Source organism: Hirundo rustica, chromosome 7 (assembly GCF_015227805.2).
Source record: "Hirundo rustica isolate bHirRus1 chromosome 7, bHirRus1.pri.v3, whole genome shotgun sequence".
NCBI classification, from domain to species: Eukaryota; Metazoa; Chordata; class Aves; order Passeriformes; family Hirundinidae; genus Hirundo; species Hirundo rustica.
Window position 1 is genome coordinate 6426250 of NC_053456.1, and position 15719 is coordinate 6441968.

A 15719-nucleotide genomic window follows, 5' to 3' on the forward strand; every position below is an offset into this window, starting at 1 on the left:
CCGGTGGGGCTCCCGCACAGCGCGGCTCCTGCCCCCCCGGGCTGCCCGCCCCGCGTCTCTCCTTCCCGGCCGGCTGCAGCCCCTCACGGGGACACCCGCGGGCGCGGTCGCTTCACACCGGCGCGAAGGTGAAGCGGGAGCTGCTCCCACAGATTCTCCGGCTCCGTCAGCGAGAGTCGAGAAGGGCTCCCTCAGATGTACGAGTAACACAGCCCTTGTCGGCCAGCCAGGGCTGAGGTGTCTCCCAGGTCTGCGTCCCTGTCCCCGCATAATCCAAAGCCTTCCCCTTCGCTTGTGTCACCCGGGGGATGGCGACAAATCCTCATGGCATCCAGCAAAACAGCTCCCTTAAACACCTGTTTAACTCCGCTTGAACCCACTATACCTCTTTCAACCTGCCTTGGCCCTTAGCACAGTCTGTTACTTAAAGAAGAGGAAATAACCTTAAAATCTGCAGCTAGAAAGGGGATTACAAACATTCGTGAGGGGACGGAGTGCGGAGTAAAAATGGCGTGGAAACATACCAGGTACTAAAAGGATAAACGGTGGTAAACATAAAACAGAAATACGGTTTGATGTGTGTGCTGAGGGAACTTGTGATTGGAGCCTAAAGTACTGCCCTTTAGCTCGGCTGTGTTTGTTTTCTTAGATCACTGCCGCTCTTTGCATTGAACTCCTCCAAGCCAAATTCCCCGGCGGTGAGGAGTTACCGGGGCGACATCGTGTAAACTCACGGGCCCCGCGTAGCCGGAGTGCCTGCGGAGGAGCCTGCCTCGGGAACGGCTCCTGCCTGCTCCGCACACAGGGAAACAGCCGAAAATAAATTCACTGTGTGTGCGATTGCTGGCCAATTCCTCGCTGGCCAGCAGAGCGAGGCAGCTGCGAGCTGAAAATGCTCTGTGACTTTCCTTTGGGTTGCTGTGCCTCTTTCACTTTTTGCTGCTGAAGAACCAGGTAAGATTTGTAAGATTCTGCCTCTTTACAGAACATTCTCTGTTACTATTTTGAAGGGGTTTTTGTCCAAAAAAAAAAAAAAAAGGGGGGGGGGGGGGTGGGAGTTCATAGAAGTTCACTATCTGACTCTTAACTCTTAACAGGGGAACATAGTGGGATGAACCTTGTAATGGATTATCTGGCCTTTAGCATGAGACATCAAGCTTCTATAGCTACTTCTATAGCTTATTTCACTCTTTTTATTTTGTATTCCTGTCACTTGTAAAACTGAAGTTCACTGTGTTTTTCAGGAAGACTCCCAAATCCATCGAAACTATTAACTGGGATTAATTTTCTTTTAAGAATTAGCTTTCTAGAATTTCAAAACTCCCAACCCTTTGACTTAAGCCTTTCATGTTTCTTCTTCACAAGCCTGCACTTTGGGATTGGTCTGTGTTGTTTAGGCCACCCTCATCTTTTGGTATTGTTAGAGTTGGAGTTTAATCTTGGGAAAGGGAGCTGCTGTTTTTAGAATTATGAAGCAGCTCCCAGCACACTCAGCACAGCCAAGAACAGTGGTGACTGTATCAGGGTCAGTGTTACCCACACACAGCTGTGTTGACCAGCAGGGTGACAGCCAGCTCCTTTCCCACAGTTACTGCTGATTAGTCCTAGGAAAGGTACATTACAATCTTCTAATTAACAGTAAAGAAGCCCTTTCAAGTCAAGTTCAACATAGCATATGTTGAACTAAAAACTTTCTGAGCTCTTTGGTCCTCTGCATTCACAGGAAAGGGATTAGATGCTAAATTACAGTACTTTGAATAATTTCAAATACTTTAAAAATGTTTTTGTCTTATTTTGATAGCTTAAATAATGAAATATAATGTAATGCTTTGTATATGTGGATTGGAAATCAATTGACAGTTTTATTTTCAGGTTTCTGGGCATTAATGCGATTAAGAGCAGTATGTCTGGCAACCAACAAAATAAGGGAAGAAGCCAAAAAGGTAGTCTAACCCAAAGTTTATGTGTTTAAAATGTAAAATGTAGATCTGAAGCTAGAAAAGTGCAGTAACAACTTGAAATCTGTCTATTTGTCAAAACTTAGCAACCATTAAAAATATGAAATCAAACTCAGAGTTACTTTACAGCTTTGTAAATGCCTGAGATTCATATTTTTAAATGCTCTATTTCTGTAGAGTTTCTGTCAATATTTGTCTTCTATTTCTGGTCTCCGGAGATAGGAGCTCTAACTCGCTTTTTAAGATGTTCTTTGCTTTTATTGTTCATTGAATTAATAAACTTACCAAAGAAATAAAAATAATTCAAAGTTAAGCATTCACATTTCAGTAAATTACAAAAATTAATCAAATGTTACTTGCTCTTGTTTCTTTTCCTGATAATTACTCCCTGTAGTTCTTTATAGTAATATTTTCATGCCCCAAAATAACCGCATTTGCCATGTGTTACTGGAATTAAGCTGCTTTTATGCAAATATTGATGTATTACTGCAGGTTGTGGAAGCGTCGTTGCTTTTCAGAATGCAGACAATATAATGGAAGAAATGCATCAGTCAGACAAAGCTCCAGGGAAAAACAGGTAAGAAGGATCAGTTAATTTGCACTTGGGTATTCACAAATAAGAACAAAAAAGGTAGTAGCCTGAATAAGAAAAATATTTCCTAGATGTTATATACAGCTCTATATGTTTCTGTAGAGTTTATCTCTTCCCAATATCAATTGTTGGCCACTGCTGGAGGCAGGATATTGCTTTAGGTGAACAAATTATTTGGTACAATTAAAAAAAATGGTATGTGGTTATTTGACTTATTAAACCCAGACAATTATCTTGCATACAGCTTTAAGATTAACTTAGGTTGTACTTTTACATCTCTTTTCAGTCACAGTATTTATCTTTTTCCACATTTTTCAGTCTTCAGAAAACAGGTGGCGGAAAACTGAGGCTTGTCCCTGCAGCCTCTGTTTTTTCAGGCAGGCCATAGCATATTTTGTAAGTAACAGAGGCACATCTGGTTTTCAGAATTCTTCTGGCACACTCTCCTGATGATTCATAAAAACTACACACTGGAAGCAATCAATTTTGTTAAGAAGAGAAAGGTGAACAACGTGTTTTTACATTTCTCTTGTTTCTTGGTTGACATTATCATTCATTCTCACTTGTAGTCAATCTCTGCATTGCAGTCTGCTATTTCCAGGGAGAGTCACAGCCTCACAGATAAATGGAAAGAGGATACTTTAGCATTCTGGGGTCTTACCAAACCTCTTGATCACATTATTCACCAGCCATATGATTGTTTGAACTGGCTCCTTCCACTTATTTTTGCTCTGTGTTTTGGTTATTTTTGTTTTGCCTTTTAGCCCAATTGCACCAACATCCAGAGCATGGCCAGACCAACAAGTGGCATGTTTTCCAAGTAAAAATCAGATAGCATTACCCAGGAGACATCACACTTCTTCACCTTTCTTCTCAAAGAGAGAGAAGATGGGATGTGGCTTTGACTTCAGTTTTCTGCTACAGACCTCATGCCCAGAATCTAACATTTCAACATCATTTATGGATTTAGATACTTTCCAGATAATAAAAGCACAAGTACAACAAAGTAAGTTCAATTTTAACAGTCACAAATTTTATATAAAGTTATGTATTGGTTATCATATTGCTTTTATGTCTTTTTCTGTCTTCAGAGAGGCTTCAGCCATGTCAGCCCTCTTCTTTAATTAAAAGTTTGTGTGTGTTTGCAGAATGAAGGAGATAAAGAGAAGCAATGACAAACTTCACCATTCCTGGTACTCTGTGTAGGGAAACTGAGCCACAAATGTGGAGTGTAATTCTCTGTGCCTGGAGTAATGACTTCTTTCTTTCTCCCTCATACTGGCTGTATTAATTAGCTACATTCTGTAGTTAGCAAACATCTACAATTGAGAATTGTTTCTTTAAATTATAGTATTTTATGGTTTTCTATGGAAAATGGAATTGTGAAGTTCTGTATCATGATTAAATTTCACCCTACAACTTTCTTCTGCACTGCAGTCCTGCAGTCAGAGACAGATCCTTGATTCCCTGAACACTACAATTTGAAATTAATTTATAAATGTGAATTGCAGTCTAAGAACATTGAATAATTTATTAATTTTTTTTATTTTTTTAAGGGTTAAATGTAACAATGCTGAAAACCAGGAACAAGATATCTGAGGTAAGAGGGCATTATGTATAAAATGATCAGTGGCAAAAGTATTACATCCTTTCAAAATCTTAAAATAGAAATATAGAAGTAGTGTAGGTAATTTGATTAGTCTCAGATTGTTTTGCTTTTTTTTTTTAAGAATGTGAAATATTTTTACTTTTATTTTATATATAGGTGTGTCAGCAAACCTTGAGGTGTATATCAACAAATTATCAGTAAGATGTTACATCAGGGACTTCTGGAGATGAAAGGTTGAAAGTCCAAAAAGATATAAAACCTTTAGAAATATGTAAATTAATTAAAATGTGCATCCTATATGTTAAATTAGATGTCTAGTTTTGCCAAAACCCCAAACACTTATTTTAAATGGTAATTTAAAACTGAAGCTGAATTCTAAAAGAGTCTTGATATTAGATGATCGATGAAATTTATTGTGTTAGCAATAAATAAAAAATAGTCTTTTAGAATTAAACATACTTGACGTGAGATTTTGTGAAAAGTGTAAATAGGGCTAGACAAAACTTTTGTACCTAGAAACAGGCTCACAATTTTACATCTCAGTACTTCACACCACTTTAAATATACTGTATTTAGAAAAAATAGAATTTGGCCTTTGTGTATATTAATTAATGGCCTTTTGTAGAAAAGACTCAACTCATTGAATCAGATGTAAACTTCAGTGTACCTATCACAGAATACAACTCATCACAGGAAAAAGGTGAAGAGAAGTATAGAAGTAGGAGCAAGATTTCTGACACAGGATTATAAAAAGGGTTATGGAAAAAAACCCAAACATTTCAAATGGAGGGAAATACTTAAGAAAAATAATTTAGCTGGCCTCAGTGTGATTTAAGGCAGCTTTATTTCATGTCTTGGGCTCTGGTGGTTTCTAGAGGTGTATCCTTTGGGATGAACTGAGCATTCATATAAGGCCATGCAGGCTGGACAAAGCCTTCAGAACTGTGAAATTCAAACCAACACATTGCTTTTCCTGGCATGTTCAAACCTCAGTTTGTCCTTGGAATGCAAGCAAAAATTTCCTGCAGATTGCAAACTGATGTTGAATATAGACATGCAAATGAGCACTCAGAGCAGATGACTGTGTGATTATTTCTATTGCATTCATTTGCATAAAAATATTCATTTCCTATAAAATAAAGAAATACTATTTTCAGAAAATCATTCTCACTGTTCATCTGAATAGTCTAAACAAAGTACACAGTTTTTCTCATCTGTACTCCTTCAAATGTATATGGCACCTTTCAACAAATGCGATGGGGAGAAGGGAGGAATAATAAAGCACATCCCTGACCCAACAGACTTCTGTGTCAGCTGCCTTTGCTTTTATCCATTTCACTTCACTGCAAATTGAGGGCAGACCATGCTGTCTTCCAGTCCACCTAAAACTGTGAGCTAAATCTGTGGCCATTTAACATGATTTATGGATCTATATGTTTAGATTTAATATAATGTATCTTAAAGTGTATAAAAAATTTGTTAGAATTGTTTTCTCCAGGGGTGCCATGGCATTCTGTTATAATGACCTAGTTTTCCTTTTGAAAAATGGCTTACACAAGCTCTAGTTCCATTGGGAATATAATGAATGGTGTCAGCACATGTTGGAGGGTTACATAAAAGACTTTAGATATCAGCATTAGAGTGGTGCTCTCATTCAGGGAGAGTGCACAGTGAGGGGGCAACTCTGGCATATGAAGCCACTGCCCAGCCTCTGAATTCCTGGAGCAAACTTGTGAAGTGCCGTAAGACAGTTAATAACTGACAAGAGGATTTGTACATGTGGACAAAACTTACTGGTTTTAAATCATGGAGAACAACTTGTGCCTTAAAGCAAAAGATCCCACTTTCTGTACTAAGACAACTTTGAAATAGTTCGGGATCTGAGGAAATTAATGAAATTAATGTGAGAAAAGGAATGTATTTTCTCAGGAGTCTGATATTGTACTTCATAATAGGTTTAATGTAGGAATATATAAAAGAATATTAATTTTCTAATTTTCTTTTCTAAGTCTACTTGGTTCTTAGTGATTAGTTTTTTACCTTTATCTGTGGTAGAGCACATTATTAATGTTTTTTTATGGAAATTACAGTTTCATTTGCCACCACTGACATGTCAGCCTGTAAGAACAATTCATCATGCTTCTCTAAAGGATGATATTGTCAATGAAAGCAGCAACATCAAAAATACTTTAAATATTATGAATGCTATTCCTCAGCCTATAAAACCAGTTACTAAATTTTATCGGTATCAGTTAGACAACTTGTTAAACAGGCACGGTGAAAAATCATCAGAAATTATCATGGCCACAATTTCTGATAAGTTCACTCCAGTGAAGGGCCTGTACTACTTCAGCATTAATAACTGTGATAAGTACACCAACAACAAGAAGGAAGAAATCCAAAGGCATTTGGAATGGAGGGGAGCTGATGCAGCAGCCCACACTAAGAAGAAGAAGAAGCAGATGAAGTTCCAGTGTTCAGTGGCTGGTGAAAACATCGATCTTCTGACCCAAGCCAGGTTCTGGGATGAGAATCATCCCCACTTGAGTTCAAGCAATGCTCTGGTGAACTGTGGCATATTTACAGTGTCCAGCAACAGCAATGCCTCAAGAGCTGGCAATGAGCAAAACAGAGCAGAGAGTTGCTGTAGCATTGGTCGGGACGAAGAAAATGCTGCAGAGGTGATACTGGATTCTAAATCGCAGGAAGAGGCTGAGAGTGCCAGCTTTGTGCTTTACAATCAGGATTTAGATTCTTCCTGTAGAATTGAAGTGAGAGAGGCCTTCCGAGCCTTAGAAGATAATTCTGTAGTTGCAGTAATTCCCAAAGCTGAAATTCAAGATCCCTCTGGACAAGTGTCAGAAAATCAAGTCTGTCTCTCTGAATCTGAAATAGAAAAAGGAGCAATGTCAGAAGCAACTTCAGAGGACCAAAGTGAGCTTGTAGCTGTTGCTCATGTTGCACTCTCTGAACAAGGGCCAGCCAGGGAACATTGCTCAGCCATTGCTGAACCTGCCACAAAAAAGGGTGGTGTCTGTACTCTACCTCCTCATGGTACGCAGAGCCTCAATGTTCTTGCTCACAAAGAAAATGACAAAAATAAAATAAAGATGAATAGAAATAAATATTCCTCAAAATCTAAAATTAATAACAAGATAAAAGTATCTGAAGCCTTAATTGCTTCTGATGAGGTTACCACAAAATCAAATGCCAGGAGTCAGATTTTTCCATCTTTGAAACTGACAAAAGTGAAATCTGAGACTTCCATGAAGTGTCTGAAAAAAACCACTCAAGGAGACAAAGGCCATGTTGCCCAGAGTGCTCAGAAAATTAAAAAACAAAGTTGCTCCTGCAGCTGCAAAAATTCAGCTGTCTTAAAGAAACATGATTCTTCACTTTGTCTGCCATGTGCACCCTCTGCTTCAGATTTTGTGGATCTGAAATACACTGACATGTTCAAAATGATAAACTCAGATGACCAAGGCCCAGGTATTTATGAAATGTTTGGAACTCCTGTCTATTCCCGCATGCGAGACCCTGATCAAGATGAGGGCAGGTTTTATAAAGGTATTTATTCTGCTCCACCAGGGAGATGCACCTGCAGATCTACCTGCAGTAAAGGGGGAGAAAGCAGCAGAGTCAGAAACACCCAAAAGAAAACACATTCCGAGCCAAAGAAGACCAAACCTGGCACTAAACAAAAGCAGAAATGTTTAATTGCAAAGGACAGAAGGGCTAAACTGGGTGTTGGCAGCACAGAGCAAGGCAATGTCACAGCTTCTGACTTGGGTTCTCAAACGCACGCCTCAAGTAGCACAACATTGTTTCACGGAGACCTGGATCATCAGCTCACATTTTTAGAAGAGCTTTCACAGTCAACTAAGCAAAATGAAATGGTTGCAAATTCAAACCTATCAACTATTAAAGAAATTTCTTTGGAGCAGTTAGACAGGCAGGGTAAATCCAGCCATCAGAGAGCTGCTGCCTGCAGCCAGGATCTCCTTCAGTTCAGTGATGAAGACGGCAGAGAGTGTGCTGCTCCAAGTGGCAGTCTGGGAACAGCAGAGCAGAACATCTCTGTGCCCCAGTGCAGGGGAGATATGGATGGTGGCAAAGGCCTGGACAATAAATGTGAATTGCCCTTTTCAGATAAACTGGAATGTCAGTCCCCTACAAAAATATTAGATTACAGTTGGGCAAATGAATTGACTCAGCCTTCAGTGATTTGGACAAAAAATGCCAAAAGCTCCAGTTTCCAGACAAGTCAAAACACTTCCTGGTCAGATACTGAGGATGTGACTGATGAATTGCTTTGTTGTCTGGCCAAAGAATTGCTAATGCTTGAAGAAAAAGACACCAGCTCTTCAAGAACAAAAAGTAAGTGTTCTAAAATACAAAACACACAGAGTGAAGAAGAAGAAAATATGATGAATGGAGATGGAGCAATAATAAATAGTGCAGATGGAGATGGAGCAATAATAAATAGTGCTCTAGAGAAGGTAAAAGTAATTTCTTCTTGTAACTTGCTAAATACTTTGAGTCATGCTTCACATGAGTTTGGATGAAAAATGGGAAATATGTGCTTATTAAAGGGATTTATCAAGTCTTTTACCTTGGGCCAGCTGCCCAGTGATTTTTCCAGTGCTCTGTTGAATATATCTGTGTTAGATGCTGCATGTCAGGACACAATCCAGAAGGTACTAGGGCATGACAGGAGTAGCTGCCAAAGCTTCTATAAATTGAGAAATTGTAATGAATAAAGAGAATAAGCTGTTTTAATTGAAGAGCTCGTGTAAAAAGGTTTTGGGCAAGGCAAGAGCTGGAGATCTGAACAGCTAAGGAATATGAAAAGACACTAGAAATAGTCTTGTATATCCAGAAGGGCAATTACCTTGAATCTCTGAGTGAAACCAGATACTTTCATAGTACAGGTTACAGTACTTTTATAGTATTATTGTATGAACCACAAGTATTGGTTTATCAGACAGACTTATCCTGTTTAATTAATGCTTAATCAAAATTTCAAGCTCAGAAGGCTCAGATTTTGGCCCCCAAGTCGGCTGCATGTTTTCACCTACTAAGGTGCTTCTCCTTGGTCCTGGTAGCTCTTTGTCTATTTAAATTACAAATGTATAAGGAAATGTCTTTCACTACATGTTGATACATCCCCTTGTGCTTCTGCAGACACAGGTGCCAATTACAGCTCCATTCTCACTTCTCCCAGGGAGATCCATGGCTAGATGGGATAATTACTGCCATCTTTCTGAAGCAGTCTCTTCTTCCTGGGAAGTCAGGGCCTGTTATTTTCATCAGAATTGTGTTACCTGTGTTACTTAGAGCATGAGGATAGCCACAGTCACCCTTCAGCTTAGCAAACTATACCAATGAGACCACAAAAGAGCGTATCCTGCTCTTTTAAGTGCTCTTCTGTCTTGTTGTCAGTGGAAGAAGATGCCACGCTGTGACCTTCTAGTTATGCACTGTTGTGATATATACTTGAAAATATTTATACAGTCTTACCTAGTATAGCAATGCTATCAATGACCTGGGCAATTTATATATATAAAAATCTATAAAGCAAAGTCATGCCAGGAAAAATTACTCCTTATGAAAAAAGGGGGGACCAAATGAAGCCTGTCTTTTCCTCTCTGCTTTCTCCCCACACCATCATCTTTCAAGCATTACAGTAAAGCCTTTTTGGCTTCAAATGAAGAAAATGGCCTTCTAAACTTTGATGAATCTACTAAATTACCAGGAAGCAGTTTAGCTACCAAAGATCCTATCCTGTGGACAAGAGGAGAAGTCCTTGGAAAGGGAGCCTATGGCACGGTAAGTTAACGTCTGAATGTGTTGAAATGTGTTGGTCGTCATTGAGCTACACCTTATCTCAAAAATAGCTGTTGTCCTAGTGTCAATAAATGGTTAAATATTTTGGGTTATACAGTGATGCGTGAAACACGACAAGCACTAAGATTCTATTTAAAATAAGTAAATACTCAAGTTTTGTCTCTGTCTTGTTTTGATAAATGATGGTTTCACTGTAGGTGTACTGCGGTCTGACAAGCCAGGGACAGTTAATAGCTGTAAAACAGGTAGTTTTGGATACATCACATCAACTCACCACAGAAAAGGAGTATCAGAAGTTCCACGAGGAAGTTGACCTTTTGAAAACATTGAAGCATGTAAATATTGTAACTTACTTAGGAACTTGCCTGGAAGACAACATTTTAAGCATATTCATGGAGTTTGTTCCTGGCGGCTCCATTTCCAGCCTTCTGAATCGCTTCGGTCCATTGCCAGAAGTTGTCCTGTGTAAATACACCAAGCAAATTCTACAGGGGGTTGCATATTTACACGACAACTGCGTGGTCCACAGGGACATCAAAGGCAGTAACGTGATGCTCATGCCCACCGGGGTGATAAAGCTGATCGACTTTGGCTGTGCCAGGCGCCTGGCCTGGGCCAGCCTCAGCGGCACCCGCAGCGAGCTGCTCAGGTCCGTGCACGGCACTCCCTACTGGATGGCTCCAGAGGTGATAAACGAGTCTGGCTATGGCAGGAAATCCGACATCTGGAGCGTTGGCTGCACCGTGTTCGAGATGGCAACAGGCAAACCCCCTCTGGCCTCCATGGACAGGGTGGCGGCCATGTTCTACATCGGCGCCCACAGGGGGCTGATGCCGGCCCTGCCCGATCGCTTCTCCGGCGCCGCCGCAGAGTTTGTGCACGCCTGCTTAACCAGGTACGGAGGCTTTCAGCTGAGAGTGAACGGGGAAATGCTGGAGATGGGAGCTTAGGTTATGGTGCATACGGCTTTATTGTAAATGCATAGGCTTTTCAGCATTTCAGGAAAGCCTTTAGGTAAGAGTATATAGAAAAGAGCTTTATTCTTTATAATGGTATAAAAAAGCCCTCACAGATTTCTCTTTCTGTAGTCCTTATACTCATCATTTAGTTTCACTGTAATTTTCATGCAGAAGCATGGCACCGTTGAGTTTTGGACAAAACATTTGGTAAATTTCTTTGCTGTGCTTTCTGTTCCAGTATTGTTTGAGTTTGGTCTCTGTCAGACAAGCTGTTTTAAGGACAGTGTTCTAAATGGAAGAGCTGTCACTTAATTCTTGTCTTCTGCAGTGGAAAAATCTATTGTCACTGCCAGTCCAGGAAACACATACTTAATGGAAACCTAACACTTATATGAAACATAAAGTCTCTGTAAAATCCCAAACCACTAGCATTCACACATTAAAAAAATTATTCTTGTGGTGTTTTGTTTCAAACAAAGCCATGTCTTCTTAAAAGGTATGACATTGATTGGATGACAGGACGACCTGATTGTCAGAGGCTCAGATAATTATCACCTTTCTAAATACATTTTTGGTGCACCTGAAGTAGCCAAATCAGCAGAATTATTTAAAGATTTGCAAGGAATTCAGGGAATAAGTAATAATTTCTTTAATACAAAATATTTCAGTTTTATAACTCATAAATTCCAACAGTCTTTTCCCTTCAAGCCTCCCTTCCTTTCTATCAGCTTTATTCAAAATATGCTAAAAATGAGTAGTGAATGGAGAAATAATAATAAGAAAAGGCTAATTTTGCAATTAGGTTTTTACAATTACATCACAGGCTTACATATTAATTTTATATACTGATTTGTGAAACCTTCAATGCAGAGATCAACACGAACGGCCTTCTGCTCTGCAGTTGCTGGACCATCCCTTTGTGAAAGGAAGACAGTGACTTTTTCAAAACTCTTGCCAAATGAGCATATATTTTCCATGGAAAAGATTTTCACTCGTGAAAAGAAGACCAGAAGGAGCTGGACTTTAATGTGACAGTAGAAATACTGGAGAGCCCTTGTGTTCAAGGAGTCTGTTATGAGGCAGCAGGGATTAAAGAGTACCTGTACTGCAATGCCTGTCCTCTGGGAACACAAGGCCACGTTGTGTTGTATTTGGAGAGACTTAAAGGGAAAACAAAGTCACCATCACCGGCATACAACAGGCCAGGTAAGCTGGAATGTCTGTAAAATCCTGTGGAACACAAGCTATGGGCAGAGAGCTCTGCAGGTAACTGCAGCTTGGAGGTGAGAAATGAGAGTGTGATGAGCCCACAGGAACCTCAGACCATCTAGTGGCAGAAAACTCCTGAGGCTTTTATTCAGTCAGGCGAGCCCTTTTCTTTAACTGGATGGACACTCCAGTTTTTAGCTGGTGAATAAGTTTTTTACATCCATAGATCAGCCCTGTGTTCCTGAGGCCCCGTATCTCCACAAGATACTGTGTGATAATCACAAGAGATAATGACCTAAACCATGGGACTGTTTTGACTGAAATTGTGCATTTTATGGGCACTTTTGGGTCTCAAAAGGTTGAGGTTGGAAGGGGCTCTGGAGATGCTCTGGTCCAGCCCCACTGCTCAGAGTGGGGCAGACTGAAGCATGTCGCCCATATTGACTTTGACTATGGATGGACTCCACAGCCACTGCAGGCAACATGCTCCAGCCTTTAACCCCCCACATGGCAGAAGGGATTTTATGTTTGAAGATTGTCTTTTTGGTCAAATTGTCCTGTTGTCCCTTGTCCTGTCACTGCTAGCACTGCAGAGTCTGGCTCTGTCGTCCTTACCATCCCCATGGGGTGCTGATGCTCACTGCAAACCTTTCTCTGACCACTTGAGTGAGCACTATCTGTGACTGGATGACATGGAAGAGCCTCTCTGCACTCCAGTGGTCTTTACACTTAGTAGAACTAGCTACTACTAACTGCACAAAATGAAATCTAAGAAGCATTATTAAGTATTTATAAAGCAAAAAAAGCAGGTATTAGTATTTAGAATGCCTTTTGTTGATAAGGCTTCTTCCAATCAAAACGGGGTAAATCTTTTGAGCACCCAGGCTCCAGGAGGAGAGGCAGTTAAACTCAGCCCTACAACTGTTCAGAGCTGAGCTGATCCTGATTTCAGTGCCAGCAGTAACAAGAACATTTGCGTTGTACAAACGGGAAAGAAGCAAGTTCTATATTTTATATGAAACCAACTTTCTCCAGAGTGCTGAATATCTTAGTTACTTATATACCTTTCAAACTTTATTTTATTCCAGTAGCCTGACTTCAGAGAGTTAAGACTAAACTTCATAAAAACAAAGAGAAATCAGTACTTCTTGCAAAATTCTTTATTAATAGTTTCTGTAGGTATAATGTCACATAACAATTATGCCAGTATAAGAGAAATCCTAACATCACAGTAATCTTCTAAGTTCAAGCAGTTAACAGTCCTTTTTTGAGGAATATCGGTTGGTGCTCATGCCAGACATCCATGGCAACATCATGTTAAAGTATCTTCATGTTAAAGTACCTTGCAGAGTAAAGGCAGGAGCCCGGGCATGTGAGCTCTAGTGGGATGGACATAATTCCATGATGTGTACTAATTCTTCTCAGATTAAGGTAGAGTCTTCAACAAAGCTGCAAAGTAAATATGAGGGTTTATTTAGCATGAAATGAAACTGAGATGAGCGTCATAAGCAAGGAAAGAATGGGAATGCTCTAGAATATATAATTAATTTAAAAAAGGTCAACATTACAAACCCCCCTTCTTATCCACATCTTATAAGCAAAACGAAAATCTCTTGTTAAGAGTTCTCCAACATTAAGGTTCCCAGTTACCTGCAATTTGTCATGTTTAATCCAGTTAATGACACTGAAAGTAGTCATTAGAGGTTTGTAAAACTTGAACCTGAGTTTTTAATCAAAATGTGAAAGCACATTTTTGCATTTAACCAGACTTCAAGAATGAGGTGGCAGTTTAAGGCCAGCACTTGCAACAAAGGTATTTCAGTTAAATCAGAGCTGTGCTTGCAGCAGAGCTCAGGGTCCAGCACAGCTAAACCAAGCCCTGTGTTAGTCTGGGGAGCCTTGGGTCGCTTGACTGAGCTGCTCTGGTGGAGCAGTCTAGAAACAAGTCAAACTTTGCATATTTCTCACTTGAGGAGATCAGAGATTCTCACACCAAAATCCAGGTGCCTAATTGCAGGTATCCAGTGTAACAAGGGGAAAGGGTGTGAAATCCTGAATACTGATTTTTTCATGAGACTCTGAGTGACTCAGTGAGCAGGCTCACACTTTGCTTCATTATTTATCGTGTTGGAGCAGGGCAAGCCTTGCTGGTTTAAAACCTACAGCCTTCCTTTCTGAAACCAGTAAGGCCCCATTACAGTGCATGCAGCCTGTAAGCACTTGCTGTGACTGCAGGTTTCCTCAAGATCAGGAGCTTAAATCTCAGCAGCTGAAGATACAGCCCTGACCTGTTAGGGTTGTAGGGGAATGCAATATTTGTCTCACAGTAACGGGAGCCATGGCTCACATCTCAGAAGGGAGGGGCCACAGGCAGGCCAACCCAGCTGTGTTACACCAGCAGTAGGATGTAAAGATTTGCATCTAAAAATACATCTAGTTCTCTTTCCAAGGAAGCAGAACCTGGACCCCAAAACCACAAGAGTCTCTCTTGAGATCATGTGGGTTCAAATTTAGTGCTGTTGCACAAAGCTCAGCAGGAACCGATGCCAGTTCCACACCACTCTTACCAAACCTCTGGTTCTTGTACACAGGCAAAGAACCAGAGTTCTCCCAAGGAAGTGACCCCAGGACTCACTCCAGTGCCTTTTCTCCCCTATTCTTCCCTTCCCTCAGGGACCTGCACCATGGGACAGCTCAGAAATTTGAGAGGTGTTGTCAGAGAACACAATGTCAGAACTATGGCAACACCAATGCTGCTGTTAAAAGTGCAGGAACATAGGGGAATCAAACTTAAGCACTGAGTTTCAAGGTTATAAATTTAGTTTGGATTTGTCCTATCCACCTCAGAAGCCAGAGAAGCAGCCATTCCCAGTAGCAATGGGAGAAAAGACTCCTGGCACTAATCACCTCTTTAAGGTGTAATGAGTCAAGTTTTTCAGAGAAAGGAGGAATTAACTAGCTAGTTCAGTCTGGCATAACTTCCAGGCTCAAGACATTAAATTTTAGAAGTGATTATGCTTCTGTGCATTTACACCAAATAAAGTAAATAAAGCATTTGTCCAATCACCTTTCCTGCAAAACAAGGATTGGGAACCCCTCCCTGTAAGGTCTTAGAAAGAATGCATGGTGTAGTATTGTCGCCCACCCCTCACTGCTACAAAGAAAAATAATAACGAAAAACCCCTCCACCATCACACCTGGCCAGGCACTACACACTGGTACTGCTGGGCACAGGCTCTGCCCCCACGGTAGGGAGGAGCAGCTTAAGATGGCATTAAATGTCTACAATTTGCTTTTCAGGTACCAAATACCTGATCAAGTAAAGGAAATGAGTAAGTTTTCAGACTTTCCAGCATTCCATTATTAGAGTGATTTGATGACAACCAGAAATGTTTTGCCAATAACTGAAAGGGGATCTTAGTTGTTTATTAATAAAGTTGGAAAAATTAAACATAGGAAAAGGGGATCATTTTTGCACAATAGAGGTGAGGTAGGGAATTTTATTGAAAATACTTTTTTTTTTTTTACAAGTTCTTAGAAATAAA

General features: G+C 40.3%; 2 protein-coding genes across 7 annotated transcripts in view; one reads left to right on the forward strand and one right to left on the reverse strand.

The window, feature by feature from the left end:
- Positions 1-103: 103 nt before the first annotated feature.
- MAP3K19 (mitogen-activated protein kinase kinase kinase 19) lies at positions 104-11928 on the forward strand. The gene is made up of 10 exons (XM_040068848.2): positions 104-527; positions 650-954; positions 1873-1943; positions 2451-2535; positions 3315-3556; positions 4107-4150; positions 6250-8658; positions 9839-9988; positions 10204-10901; positions 11836-11928. Exons 3-10 carry the CDS (start codon positions 1904-1906, stop codon positions 11900-11902), a joined length of 3735 nt encoding a protein of 1244 aa, XP_039924782.1. The 5' UTR covers positions 104-527; positions 650-954; positions 1873-1903; the 3' UTR covers positions 11903-11928.
- Positions 11929-13354: 1426 nt separating this feature from the next.
- The window catches only part of CCNT2 (cyclin T2), a 25872-nt gene continuing 23507 nt past the window's right edge, over positions 13355-15719 (reverse strand). For 4 of the 6 annotated variants that reach the window (XM_040068849.2, XM_040068853.2, XM_040068855.2 and 1 more), the window contains one exon: positions 15641-15719. This exon is cut by the window's right edge. Coding sequence is in view for 1 of the 6 variants with exons in the window: in XM_058421260.1 (XP_058277243.1) it covers positions 13601-13623 (23 nt within the window). In the remaining 5 variants the exon portion in view is untranslated. Of the gene's footprint in view, positions 13624-15640 lie in introns of those variants that run through there. The other 2 variants (XM_040068850.2, XM_058421260.1) reach the window with 1 other exon arrangement.

Coding starts and splice junctions, on each gene's coding strand:
- MAP3K19 (XM_040068848.2), top strand. CDS start 1,904: ATGTCTGGCAACCAACAAAATAAGGGAAGAAGCCAAAAAG. Junction 1,944..2,450: donor TAAGGGAAGAAGCCAAAAAG/GTAGTCTAACCC, acceptor GTATTACTGCAG/GTTGTGGAAGCGTCGTTGCT. Junction 4,151..6,249: donor CCAGGAACAAGATATCTGAG/GTAAGAGGGCAT, acceptor TGGAAATTACAG/TTTCATTTGCCACCACTGAC.